The sequence below is a fragment of the Pinus tabuliformis genome, chromosome 1_2, assembly GCF_031772625.1.
Source record: "Pinus tabuliformis cultivar Carrire ecotype Pingquan chromosome 1_2, CPIR1, whole genome shotgun sequence".
In the NCBI taxonomy this organism is placed as follows: Eukaryota; Viridiplantae; Streptophyta; class Pinopsida; order Pinales; family Pinaceae; genus Pinus; species Pinus tabuliformis.
In genome coordinates this window covers 1,289,815,245-1,289,828,965 of record NC_142298.1, presented here as the reverse complement: position 1 = coordinate 1,289,828,965, position 13,721 = coordinate 1,289,815,245, and the positions used below count along the sequence as shown (strand labels likewise).

Below are 13,721 nucleotides of genomic sequence, written 5' to 3'. Positions count from 1 at the left end.
AGAAGAGAGGATTGACAACCGTCATCAACATAAGAAACCAGGTAACAAACATACTAGCTTAAATACTTTTCATAAGTTATGTAAATGCTGGAAATGAAATATACAGAAGTTTCATTTAATGTAACCATTACGAATAAGGCGCACAACAAGTTTCTCTGAGCATAGAACGCTCACCAACCACAGTCCCCTTATAAACAAAGCCATTTCAAGAAACTAAAAGCAACCGAACAGGCTAAAGGTCCCATAAGCGACAAAGGACGAACCAGGTCTATTACAGCCCAAACGACAGTGATTATCTACAGACCAGAACTTAAAGACAGAGATGAATACAGTTCGTTTACAACCCAGGTGGCTGTGAACATTAAATACAAAACCTACAACCGCTTTATAACCAAACAAACGGAGCCAAGCTGGAAGGACCCTACCCGTTACATAAGGTTGGGAGGGTTTTGGGTTGTCTCCAGAACGCGCAGAGAGCATAAGCCCACGGCGGCCAGCCACCCGAGCAACCTGCAACAACAAAAATAGATGCGGGTTAGCACCTGAGGCAAGAAAACAAATAAAAGCACCTGTAAACGAGCGGACACAACCGCATTGGGTTCTCACCTGAAGTTGGACAGGCGGCACTGCAAACAACCCGACACCCATAACCTGAAGAGCAAGGGGCGAGCTTGTTAAACTCTGTAAAAGGTGTGAAGACAGGGTTTAACATCAAACCAGAGCTTACCTCTGAGACCGGGTTGAAGCGAAACGAGTAGCTGAAGCACGGGACTGAAAGAAACCTGCCATAATATCAAACACAAATTAACAGAGCGTGGAACGAACCCATTTCAGCGGAAAAACAATCAAAGGAACAACAAATATATCGTGTTACAGTGCAGAGAACTAGCAGCATGTCGCCCTCACAAGAAATCCAACGCACAGAGTAGCAGGAGGCCGGAGGCACCAGAGGAACCCAACGCCGGAACGAGAAGCCGGAGGCGCAAAGAACCCTCCACAGAGCAGAGCCAGAGACTTCACACAGTGAACAATGAAATGACCAGTAAACGAGGATTGGTTGTCAAAAGGCGGGAGTAGGTTGAGGTAAGGAACCGACGGGTGTAGTTTGGTAACCTGTACCACCGGTTAACCCTCCGAAATATCCAGACCCTGTACAACCGCGTTAACTCCAACGTTCATTCACATTAACTCTCGCACAGTGGACACAGCGCCGCCACGTTGGAAGGGCTGGGCCATCAAAAGTGGTATCAGAGCAGGTTGTTGAGTAGGAGAAAATGGAGGTTGGCAGAAGAGGAAGAGGAAGAGGAAGAGCGGTCCGGAGGATAGCAGAAGAGGAACTCCGTGAGGAGATTCGCGCTTTGCGTGAAAGATTGGCAGTGGTGGAAGCTGGGGGAAGGCGAGACCCAGCAGAGGATAGTGACGAAGATGTGGCAGAACCAGAAGATGAGTTTGAAGGGGTGACACCGGAATTCCGATTATTAAAGTCAGTTTTGCTGTCTAGTCATAAGCCAAAGCATGAGCTACCCACTTATGACGGGAATCTATCTGCAGATGTGTTATTGGATTGGTTAAGTGAAGTGAACAAATATTTTGAATTTGAGGAAACTAGTGAGGATAAACAGGTGAAGTTCGCCGCCACCAAGCTGAAAGGACATGCATCCTTGTGGTGGGACAGCGTTCAGGCGGAAAGGAAGAGGCTACGCAAACAGCCTATAAAGAAGTGGGCCAGAATGGAGGCAAAACTGAAGGAAAAGTTTCTGCCAAAAGACTATCAGATTATGTTGTATAGACAGGTGCAGAACCTAAAACAGAGAGGGATGACTGTTAAAGAATTTACAGAGGAATTTTATAAGTTGAATTTGCGGGCAGGGTATGTGGAAGATACCCCAGAAAAAACAGCCAGATATGTGAATGGTTTGAGGGGGGAAATACTGGATGAAATCGGTATCCTCTCACCCAGAACTTTGGATGAAGCATACCAGTTTGCACTGAAGGCAGAGGAGAAAATTAACAGAAAACAGAATGCCAGGAGAGGAGGCGGAACTGGCAGAGGAAAAGGTAAGGTTTTTGGTAGAGGTAGAAGTGCAGGTTCAAGTGAGGAAGGCAGCAGTTCTAAGTCTGCTGGTACAACAGAAAAGGACAATAGCACTAGAGGAGGACGACCAGCTCAGCGAGGGCGAGGAAATGGTCGGGGCAGGGGAACTGTCCAGTGTTATCGTTGCCACAAGTTAGGGCACAAGTCGTATGACTGTCCTGAGGGTGAACCTGTAGGTGGAAGAGGAGCTTATGTTGCTCAGCCAGAGGATGCTGAAACAGCACCTCAAGAAGTGGAAAACGCACCAGAGACAGGCGAAGCTTTGGTGTTGAATAAGGTGCTGTTAAAACCAGCAAAAGAAGTTGCAGAGCCTGATCAGCGAAAAGCTCTGTTCCGGACTGTTTGCAAGTCACAGGGTAAGTGCTGCAAGCTGATCATCGATAGTGGAAGTACCGACAATTTGGTAGCAGTAGAGATGGTGGAAAAACTGGGTTTGAAAAAGCTGAAACATCCCACTCCATATAAGGTGTCATGGCTGCAGAAGGGACACCAACTGTTGGTGGATGAACAGTGTGAGGTGGAGTTTCAGATAGGCAGGTATAAAGACAAAATCATCTGCGATGTTATGCCGATGGATGTCTGTCATATATTGCTAGGACGACCCTGGCAGTTTGACAGGAGCGCAGTTCATGACGGAAAAACCAATTGTTATAAATTTGTTAAAGATGGGATCAAGCACACGCTTGTACCCATCAAAGAGGAAAGTACAACAGAAGCCAGTGGATTGAAGGCATTGCTGATGGGCGGAAAAGAGTTTATGAAACAGATTGAGGATAGTGAAGTAAATTTCGCTGTCATAAGAAGACCAAAAGCAGTGATATTGCATACACAGATTTCAGATTTGCCCGAGGAAATCCAAAGGATGCTGCAGGAGTTTGGAGACATTGTGGTGGATGACCTTCCGGATGAACTTCCACCCAGGAGAGGTATTAGTCACTGCATTGACTTTATACCAGGGGCAAGTCTGCCAAATAAAGCAGCTTATCGGATGAGTCCTAAGGACCATGAAGAAATCAGGAAACAGGTCCAGGAGTTGTTAGACAAAGGATTGATTAGGGAGAGCATGAGCCCCTGTGCAGTACCAACCGTCTTGGCTCCAAAGAAAGGAGGAGAGTGGCGAATGTGTACGGACTCTAGAGCCATTAACAAAATTACGGTTAGGTACAGGTTTCCCCTACCAAGAATGGACGATATGATGGACTGTTTGAGTGGGGCGGCTTATTTCTCAAAAATTGACTTGAAAAGTGGATATCACCAGATCCGAATTCGGGAAGGAGATGAGTGGAAGACAACTTTCAAAACGAATGAAGGCTTATATGAATGGCTGGTGATGCCATTTGGGTTGAGCAATGCTCCCAGTACGTTCATGCGCTTGATGAATGAAGTACTGAAGGAATTTATTGGGAAATTCGTAATAGTTTACTTGGACGACATCTTGATTTTTAGTAAAACTAAAGAAGAACATTTCAGGCATGTTCGCAATGTGTTGAGGAAGCTGCAGCAGAATAAATTGCTGATCAATCTGAAAAAGTGTACTTTTTTTCAGCGGGAGTTAGTGTATCTGGGCTTTGTAATTGCAGAAAACGAATTAAAGATGGACCCAGAAAAGGTGGCAGCTATAGTTAGCTGGCCTTCACCGAGAAGTTTATTTGAAGTCCGCAGTTTCCACGGACTAGCGAGTTTCTAGCGGAAATTCATCAGAAATTTCATTGAGATCTGCACACCTATGCTGGATACGATTAAGAAGACAAATCAGCCTTTTCACTGGACTGAAGCAGCGGAAAGAGGTTTTTAGATTTTGAAAAGAAAGATTACTGAAAGGCCGGTATTGAGGCTGCCTGACTTCAACAAACCTTTTCAGGTTCGTTGTGATGCCAGTAATACAGCCATTGGGGCAGTACTAAGTCAGGAGGATAGACCAGTCGCGTATTTCAGTGAAAAGCTGAACGAGAGTAGACAGAAATACTCAACCTATGACAAGGAATTTTATGCAATTATCCAAGCATTAAAACATTGGAGACACTATCTGTTGGGTAATGAGTTTGTTCTGTTTACGGATAACTCTGCATTACAGTACATTATGCAGCAACATAAATTGAACCATAAGCATGCAGCATGGGTAGAGTATTTACAGAATTTCACGTTTGTACTGAAACATATTAGTGGGCAAGCAAACAAGGTGGCAGATGCGCTGAGTAGAAGGATTCTACTCTTACAGGAAGGTACGTTGCAGGTTCTAGGCTTTGAACACCTAAAAGAGCTGTATCAGACAGATGCTGATTTTAAGGAGGCCTATGAGGCTTGTCAGAACCCTCTGTTGAGAAACAGCAGTCTGTGGTTGGACTATAATTTACAGGAGGGATTGCTGTTTAAGGGCGGACAACTGTGTATTCCCAACTGCTCTATGCGAGAAAACATTATTCAGGAGAAACATAGTGGAGGTTTGGCTGGACACTTCGGTATAGATAAGACAGTAGCGCAGGTACGGCATTCTTATTTTTGGCCAAAACTACAACGAGATGTACAAAGGCATGTGAGTAGATGCAAAGTTTGCCAGCTAGCAAAGGGGCACAGCCAGAATACAGGTTTATACTTACCATTACCCGTTCCGAACCGACCATGGGACTCCGTCAGTTTAGATTTTGTTTTGGGTTTGCCTAAAACACAACGGGGTTTCAATTCAGTAATGGTTGTGGTAGATCGATTTTCAAAGATGGCGCGCTTTGTACCTTGCAGGAAGACGAGCGATGCTACTTATGTAGCACATCTGTTTTTCAATGAGATTGTTCGACTAGATGGACTTCCAAGGTCCATCATCTCCGACAGGGATGTAAAATTCACCGGTCATTTTTGGCGAACCCTGTGGAAAACGTTGAACAATCAGTTACAGTTCAGCTCTGCTTATCACCCGCAGACCGATGGCCAAACGGAGGTTGTAAATCGGAGTTTGGGGAACTTGCTTCGGAGTTTAACAGGTGAGAATCCCCGGACGTGGGACCGTGTACTAGCTTAGGCGGAATTCGCATATAACGATTCACCTAATCGCAGTACTGGTTATAGTCCTTTCCAGATTTTGTACAACATGCGTCCACAAGGCGTGCATGAGTTACGAGATTTGGGAAAGCTCGAAAAACGAAGTGCTGATGGAGAAGATTTCGCTCAAGCAATGAGCAATCTGCATGAGAAGGTCAAGCTGAAATTACAAGACAGCAGTCACAAATATAAACAGCGGGCAGATTCCAAGCGCCGGGAAGTTCAGTTCAACGTGGGAGATGAAGTCCTCGCGTATTTACGTAAGGAGCGGTTTCCAAAACGGGAGTACAACAAGTTAAAATTTAAAAAGATCGGTCCCTGTAAAGTCATTCGCAAATTTTCTGCGAACGCCTATGAGTTACAGTTGCCACCAGGGATTGGTATTTCTCCCATTTTTAACGTGGCAGATCTGTTCCCTTATGTCGCTGATCCGAAGGACGAAACCGCAGTAGAGCCACCGCGGGACACCAGTTGTGAGGAAAGTTCGTGGATGAGGCAGATGCCAGTGGCACCACCCCTTGAGATCGAAGGAATTCTGGACACACGGGTAGCCAGGCGCACACGCAGGAAGGAATATCTGCAGTATTTGGTCAAGTGGAAGAACCGTCTGATAGAGGACAGTTCTTGGCTTAACGCAACACAGATACAGAAATCAGGCTATTCCGTTGACGACCTCATGGAACGGAGCCATGACTTTTTGCCACCCCGGGAGCCTGATGCAGGAGCATCCAGCTCTGAGGAGACAGAAGGTCGTTAACTGTCTCATGGAGAGAACAAGAACAAGCAGAGCACACGTGCATAGCTAGGCAGGTTAACAAACTTGACATTTATCTTAATTTCTTTTATTATTTGTTTTATTTCCTAGAAGGTCATTTAGAGACCATGGTAATTGAAAACTGTGTTTTGTTTTAAGTTTAGAAATTAGTTAGCAGTAAATTAGTATTTAGTACAAGAAACTGGTACACAGTTGGAATGATTCTGGTAAACAGTTCAACTGAAAGTGGGAGCAGTTACGCTACCCAGATGTAAAAACAGAGGGAGACGGATAATGAAGGGAGATTCCCCTCAAACAGAAAGAGACAGATACATTCCTCTGTAAAAGAAGCAAACTGTTTGTTTTAAGAACAACTGTCACATTAATTTATTGATATTGTTTCTGCACTAACATCCATTGCAAATAGAATATAACAGGCATACAAAATTTACTCGGTTGATATTGTTTTGCTTAAACATCCATTGCAAGTAAGACACAGTAAGCACACGAGTGAAAATACGAAACACTGAGCACATACTTGAAGTTAAAGACAGTAAACCACAACAAGAAGAGAAGGCACTGCTACAGAAAGCTATCCCATACAGAAGAGAGGATTGACAACCGTCATCAACATAAGAAACCAGGTAACAAACATACTAGCTTAAATACTTTTCATAAGTTATGTAAATGCTGGAAATGAAATATACGAAAGTTTCATTTAATGTAACCATTACGAATAAGGTGCACAACAAGTTTCTCTGAGCATAGAACGCTCACCAACCACAGTCCCCTTATAAACAAATCCGTTTCAAGAAACTAAAAGAAACCGAACCGGCTAAAGGTCCCATAAGCGACAAAGGATGAACCAGGTCTATTACAACCCGAAACGACAATGATTATCTACAGACCAGAACTTAAAGACAGAGATGAATACAGTTCGTTTACAACCCAGGTAGCTGTGAACATTAAATACAAAACCTACAACCGTTTTATAACCAAACAAACGGAGCCAAGCTGGAAGGACCCTACCCGTTACATAAGGTTGGGAGGGTTTTGGGTTGTCTCCAGAACGCGCAGAGAGCATAAGCCCACGGCGGCCAGCCACCCGAGAAACTTGCAACAACAAAAGTAGATGCGGGTTAGCACCTGAGGCAAGAAAATAAATAAAAGCACCTGTAAACGAATAGACACAACCGCATTGGGTTCTCACCTGAAGTTGGACAGGCGGCATTGCAAACAACCCGACACCCATAACCTGAAGAGCAAGGGGCGAGCTTGTTAAACTCTGTAAAAGGTGTGAAGACAGGGTTTAACATCGAACCAGAGCTTACCTCTGAGACCGGGTTGAGGCGAAACGAGTAGCAGAAGCACGAGACTGAAAGAAACCTGCCATAATATCAAACACAAATTAACAGAGCGTGGAACGAACCCATCTCAGCGGAAAAACAATCAAAGGAACAACAAATATATCGTGTTACAGTGCAGAGAACTAGCAGCATGTCGCCCTCACAAGAAATCCAACGCACAGAGTAGCAGGAGGCCGGAGGCACCAGAGGAACCCAACGCCAGAACGAGAAGCCGGAGGCGCAAAGAACCCTCCACAGAGCAGAGCCAGAGACTTCACACAGTGAACAATGAAATGACCAGTAAACGAGGATTGGTTTTCAAAAGGCGGGAGTAGGTTGAGGTAAGGAACCGACGGGTGTATTTTGGTAACCTGTACCACCGGTTAGCCCTCCGAAATATCCAGACCCTGTACAACCGCGTTAACTCCAACGTTCATTCACATTAACTCTCGCACCGTGGACACAACGCCACCACGTTGGAAGGGCTAGGCCATCAATATATTAATGTTTTGTACTAAATATTATAGTAGTCCTGACGATGAACCACACTAGTTGGTTCGAAACGCGTCGACAAATAGTATTTCATGTGATTTTCGCCGAAAAATCTCTCACAAACTTGATATGGATCACAGAAACCTGAACTATTTAGTTGAAATTAGTAAAAACATTATAATTTACATAATAATTACCCGTAGATTAATAGACAAGGTCATTGAAATGAAAAATGTAATTAAAAATTAAGTATATACTTATGACGATTGCAATTAAAGATACGTTCACTTATATTTCTAGTTTTCTAAACATGACATAGCAAGCAACCCTTTTCATTGGTCTAAAAGCAAGTTCATAAATAATGTATTGTGATGATTATTATTTATATATTTAATAATATTTTTTTTCACTGAAAAATAATTGGTTTTTTCTAATTTTAGTTGTTTTCCCTCCATAAATGCAGGGCATCACACATATTAATGAAAAATGTGTTAGGTGTTATCATTTTTTCTTATTACTAATATTTAGATTAGTAAATAGCTGTTGAGTTTGACCGGTATGGAGATTTGAGTTTGAGACATCACACATATTAATGAAAAATGTGTTAGGTGTTATCTTTTTGTATTATTACTAATATTTAGATTACTAAATCGTTGTTGAGTTTGATGGTACCGGTACTGAGATTTGAGTGTGATGGTATTCAGTTTCATGAAAAGTCCGTGAGATATCAGAGTCTCATTATAATCAAAACTTAAAAGAATTATATGAAAGCCATATCCTGGTTGGCAATAACAAAAACAAATCCATGTGAATAGCATTATTCGGCCAGCTCACTCAAAGCTTTACATATCCACTTGAATATATTTTCAAATATTTTCAAATAACATCTGAATGATCCAATGATTTCAAAATATCTCAGAGTGGCTTTGGCCCCATTCAAATACGCTAGTAATTTCAAAGAACATAAAAATACGATTTGACGAAAGGTGAAAATGTTGCACAAGACTATATATTATCTGAAACCATCTTTATAATTAGGCCATGAAATAGTGGTGTCAAACATGTTTTATGAAACGCAATACAGAAATAAACGGTACTGCCTTTGTGTTACACACAAAGTATTTGGCACAATTCTGTATTTTAAGCCTTTAAAATCAAAGACATGTATTGGCATTATAGCCATATAAATTCAAGCTTTTCCCCAATATTTTACATATCTCTGTAGTAACTAACACAATACCTAGTACCGAAAAGAAAATTATGTTAGGTTTTTTTGCGACCTTGAGCAATGGTGCAACCCATGAAGACCTAGTCTTATGCCTGCGCTTCAACGCCTCTTCTGCACCCTAGGTCCTCCTACCCTGCGGCCTCGCGGCCCTGGGCCATGTGCCTTACTGCGACTGTCCCTGAGGTTGAGAGCCTGCGCTGCTGTTATGTTCGTTTGCCGCTGAGAGGGGCTTGTAAGCTAAGGTTTTCCCCGATGGACGCCCCAGGCGAGCTACCTCCCCCCCTCACCCCCTACATCTACCAAAGCCTTCTCTTAGCTCTTGGCTGGTTTGCTGCCGAAGAAAAAGAATGAACCAACCAAGTTTGTCAAGAGGCTCGAGGATATTCCTGAAATTTCCTTGCCGGTAGAAACCCTGATCTAAGTCACCCTGTCCTTGCCAGTTCACTAGTCTATGGAGTTCTCCTAAGTCCACTAAGATATGGGTCAATAATAACTGGGCACCATTGATCAAGAATAGTGTCACTTCTTATTTCTTAGGACGAGGTTTTTTCTCTTCGAATTCACCTCTAAGGACAACAAGGATCTGATCTTCCAGAATGGCCCCTATTTCATGGGCCCCATGGGTCTCTATCTCAACAAATGGACGTCGGATTTTGACCCTGCAGTTGACATTCCCACGACTGTCCCGGTGTGGGTCATGCTTCCAAACCTTCCAGTGCATTGCTGGAACTGGGACTTGCTGAAACACATCGGCAACGCCCTCGGGAAATTCATAGATAGGGAAAATAACAAAGATCAATATGACTGTGCCTGAATCTGCGTAGAAGTAGATCTAGAAGTGGGACTTCCGTAAGCCATCAAAATCAAAGTAGGAAGATGGACCCATTTGCAGAAGCTATATTATGAGCAGTTGCCCTTCAAATGCTGAAAATGCCATGTCTATGGACACTTTTCTAGGGAATGCCCATCCAATGCTGAATTGGATAAGGGTAAAGAAGAAAGTTGGAACCAGGTCAAGTGAGCCAAGAAAACCCAAAAGAATGTTGGTCCAAATGGAAGAGGCCCCTCCTCAGCAACCCCCTTCCAGAATGGAGCAAGAAAATAAATTTGCCCCTCTAAGCTCGCAAATAGAGGAAACAAAGGAAGCAAATACCAAAAAATCATCCCCCCTCGCAAATGTTACCCCCTCTTCTCCCAAGGGGGCAAGCCTTGCTGAGAGCTGTAAAGGAAACATTGTAGAAGTCAAGGAAGCTGAGCAAGAATCTGAAGGCTCGGAGGAAGAAGGCGAAATAGGAGAATCCCAAGCTTCAGTAAGGAGATCCACAAGAGGCTGAAAAATAGATCGGGAAAAAAGAGAGCAGGAAAATTTCAAAGATAAGCACCAAGGCAGCCAGCCAACTCTCGAAAAGTTATTAGCGTCAAAACCAAACATGGTGAGAAATCAGCACCAAGGCTCCAACGGAGCCAACCAAAAATACAAATGATGAAGATTGTCTCCTGAAACTGTAGAGGTATGAGGAGCAGAAATAAAGAAGAAGTCATCAGAAGTTTAATAAGGACAGAAGCTCCTGACATACTCCTCATCCAGGAGACCAAACTGGAGGACTCCATCTTCCTTCAGGTAAGTAATAAACTCTAGAATAAATGTGAGGCAAAAGCAATCTTAGTCCGAGGGGCTTCCGGTGGGTTGGGCACCCTCTGGAATGCAAGTAAATTCTCAGTCATTTCTGAGACCCGCAATACTCACTGGTTGTTCTTAAAATTGCAGCACTTAGACTCAAAAGAGATTTTTTGTCTCTTCAATGTGTATGTCCCTATGAACGCTGGGGAAAAAAAGGCCTGTCGGGAATCCATAAGAAACCAGGCAGACCTCGTTAATCTTGAGAACACCATCATTGTCGAAGATCTTAATCTAACTCTCCTGTCAACTGACAAGAGCGGAGGTAGCATTGTTCCCGACCCGACAAGGGAATGGTCAGAGGACCTTATGCAACATTGGGATCTGCTGGACATTAAGCTAATTTTTGGCAAGTACATTTGGACTAATAAAAGAATTGGACCCAGTCACATTACTTCCAGGTTGCACAGGTTCTTTCTTCAAATCTCTTTTTTTCTGCTTGGATTAGAGGCTAAAGTCCACATTCTCCCATGCAACACTTCTGATCATAAACCCATCAAGCTAGAACTCGTGTCTCAGCTTGATCTTAGTCCTATTCCCTTCAGATTTAGCCCACTTTGGGCTAAGGATCTAGCTTCATGCAATTAGTTAAGGACATCTGGTTGCAACAGGTCAAAGGCTCCCCCTTTTTCGTCTGGGAGGAGAAGCTTAGAAGAGTGAAAAGGGCATTGAAAAGATGGGCCAAATCTCTACCCAATCGAGCCAATGAAACAAAAAAATTTCAAATGCACACTAGAAATTCACCATCTCTAGGCTGAAAAAGCTGATATAACAGAAGAGATTCTAGATAAAGAAGCCCAGCTCCAACAAAACTATCATAAGGCTTGTCTAGTTGAGGAAGAATACAAGAGGCTTAAGTCACGTAGCCTCTAGCTTAAAGCAGGAGACAAGAACTCTTCCTTCTTTCACAAACAAGCTCAGGCAAGGAAATGTACCAACTCCATCTCTGAATCGAAGATGGCACTACTATCCAAAAGGATAATACAAACATAAAAAAGCAGCCTCCTTTCATTTTAAAAGTCTGTATAGTGAAGATATAAATCTGGACCAAAACTCTGATATGATGGATGTGGTCCCCTCCTTGATTACTGCTGAAATGAACCATCTCCTTGAAGCTAAAGTCACCAAGAATGAAGTCAAGGATACCCACTTTGCCATGGACCCAGACAAAGTCCCTGGGCCGGATGGATTCTCAGCTAGATTCCTCCAAATTTGATGGTCGATTGTGGAAAAAGATCTTTACAAAATGGTTCTAAAGTCCCAAGTTTGCTAGAAAATCAGAAGCAACACGAACTTTGCTTTTCTTGCTCTCATCCCCAAAGAGAAAGGAGCCAACTCCTTCAACAGGTTTCACCCGATCTCGCTTTGTAATATTGGTTATAAATTGATTACCAAAGTTATCGCTAATGGATTAAAGCCCATCCTCCCCAAAATCATTCCGGAAAGCCAAGGAGGCTTCATTCAAAGTAGACAGATTGTGGACAATTTCATTCTGGTCTAAGAGGCAATCCACTCAAGTCTGAGCTGCAATGAAAAAGGTATGGTTGTCAAACTTGATTTAGCAAATGCATTTGATCGAGTTAGGCATAGTTTTCTAATGAAAGTCTTAGATAAGCTTGGATTTGGTGACAAATTTATAAAGTAGATTTAGGCTTGCATTTCAGAGCCTTGGATTGCCCAGTTAGTAAATGGCAGAGCTGCTGATTTTTTCAAAGCCACGAGAGGGCTCAAGTAGGGATGCCCTCCCTCACCACTTCTATTTGTTCTTCAAGCCTCAGTCCTTAGTTTTTATTTAGACAAAAAAATGATGGATCAAGAAATCGTTGGGCTTTGCATAGCAAGAGGCGTTAAAAACATAAATCACTCCCCCTTTGTGGATGACACCTTATTACTGGGAGCTGCCTCTGTGCTCATGGCCTCCAGATTTAAAGGAGTTCTGGATGAGTTTTGTATGGTCTCAGGAAGTAGTCTAAACTATGGAAAATGTCATATCTATTGCTAGAACACCACTTCTAGCTTGCTCAACTCTATTTCTAGAACCTTTGACTTTGCAGCTTCGTCAAATTGGACTTCCTTCAAGTACTTGGGCCTCCTTGTATTTCTCAAAAGAGCCTACAACAGAGATTCGCTCCCCCAATTGGAGAAATTCAAGATCAAATTTCTTGCCTGGAGCTTTTCCTGGATTAACATCGCTAGTGAGTCTGTTCTCATAAAATCTGTTCTTAACAACATTCCCTTATTTCATTTTTCTGTCCTTCTTGCTCCCACTGGCATTCTCAGCAAAATGGAGGAGATCATTCGAATTTTTTTTTGGAAGGGGGGTAAGTAGAATGAGAAAAAGATTCCGCTAGTCAACTGGGAATCCATCTCCAAACCTCTATTGGAAGGAGGCTTGAATTTCAAAAATCTTGGCATCCATAATATTGCAATGGGAGCTAAATTAATCTGGAAAATTGTTGCTCTTAGCCCTCGCTGGGTGCAATTATATCTTTGGAAAAAATGTTTCAAAGGCCAGCAATCCTGCTACCTAGACCACCCTCAGACACATCCAAATATGCCCTTTCTAAAGCTCTGTTTCAAAACCTGTCCTCTCATCAATGCTCATGCCTATTGGATTCCCAGTAATGGAAAAAGGATCAACCTTTGGACAGACAGGATAATGAACAATGAGCCGTTGGGAGACTGTAGCTCACTCCAAGTGCTGTGCAGATGGATGAGCGAGACTGGAATGCGTTCCCTGTGGGACATTTCTGTTTGGCAAGATTCACGCTGGGCTGGCTGGAATATTCAAATACCCCCAAAATTGTTTATGGAGCGCGATATCCTGTTATCTAAGCTCCACGAATTGGCTCCAACGCTAGCACGAAATCGTGATTCAAGAGGATGGGGTGCGCACGCTGGTGGATACACAGTATCTCATGGTTACGCCATGCTGTATGAGCGCCCTCATGTGTCCACGAACCCAGAACCGTGGAAAGGGATATGGCATAATCCCTCCTTGCCAAAAATTGACTTCTTCAACTTGCTGCTATGCCACTCCAAAATTTTGACTGATGATAATCTTTAGAAGCGAGGATTCCATGGCCCTTCAAGGT

The 13,721-nt window shown here is 43.1% G+C and overlaps 1 protein-coding gene across 1 annotated transcript; it reads left to right on the top strand.

Annotated features, from left to right (window-relative positions):
• The first annotated feature begins 1,035 nt into the window (after window positions 1-1,035).
• Window positions 1,036-5,108, top strand: LOC149210939 (uncharacterized). The gene is made up of 6 exons (XM_089399146.1): window positions 1,036-1,073; window positions 1,289-2,672; window positions 2,862-3,251; window positions 3,642-3,716; window positions 3,957-4,168; window positions 4,259-5,108. The coding sequence occupies exons 1-6, from the start codon at window positions 1,036-1,038 to the stop codon at window positions 5,106-5,108; spliced, it is 2,949 nt and encodes a 982-aa protein (XP_089255272.1).
• The last annotated feature ends 8,613 nt before the right edge of the window (window positions 5,109-13,721 follow it).

Excerpts from the sequence above, each read along its gene's own strand:
- LOC149210939 (XM_089399146.1), top strand. The coding sequence starts at position 1,036 with ATGACCAGTAAACGAGGATTGGTTGTCAAAAGGCGGGA. Across the intron at positions 1,074-1,288 it reads TTGGTTGTCAAAAGGCGGGA|AAGAGGAAGAGGAAGAGGAA; the intron begins GTAGGTTGAGGT and ends GGAGGTTGGCAG. Across the intron at positions 3,252-3,641 it reads GAGCCATTAACAAAATTACG|CGGGAGTTAGTGTATCTGGG; the intron begins GTTAGGTACAGG and ends ACTTTTTTTCAG.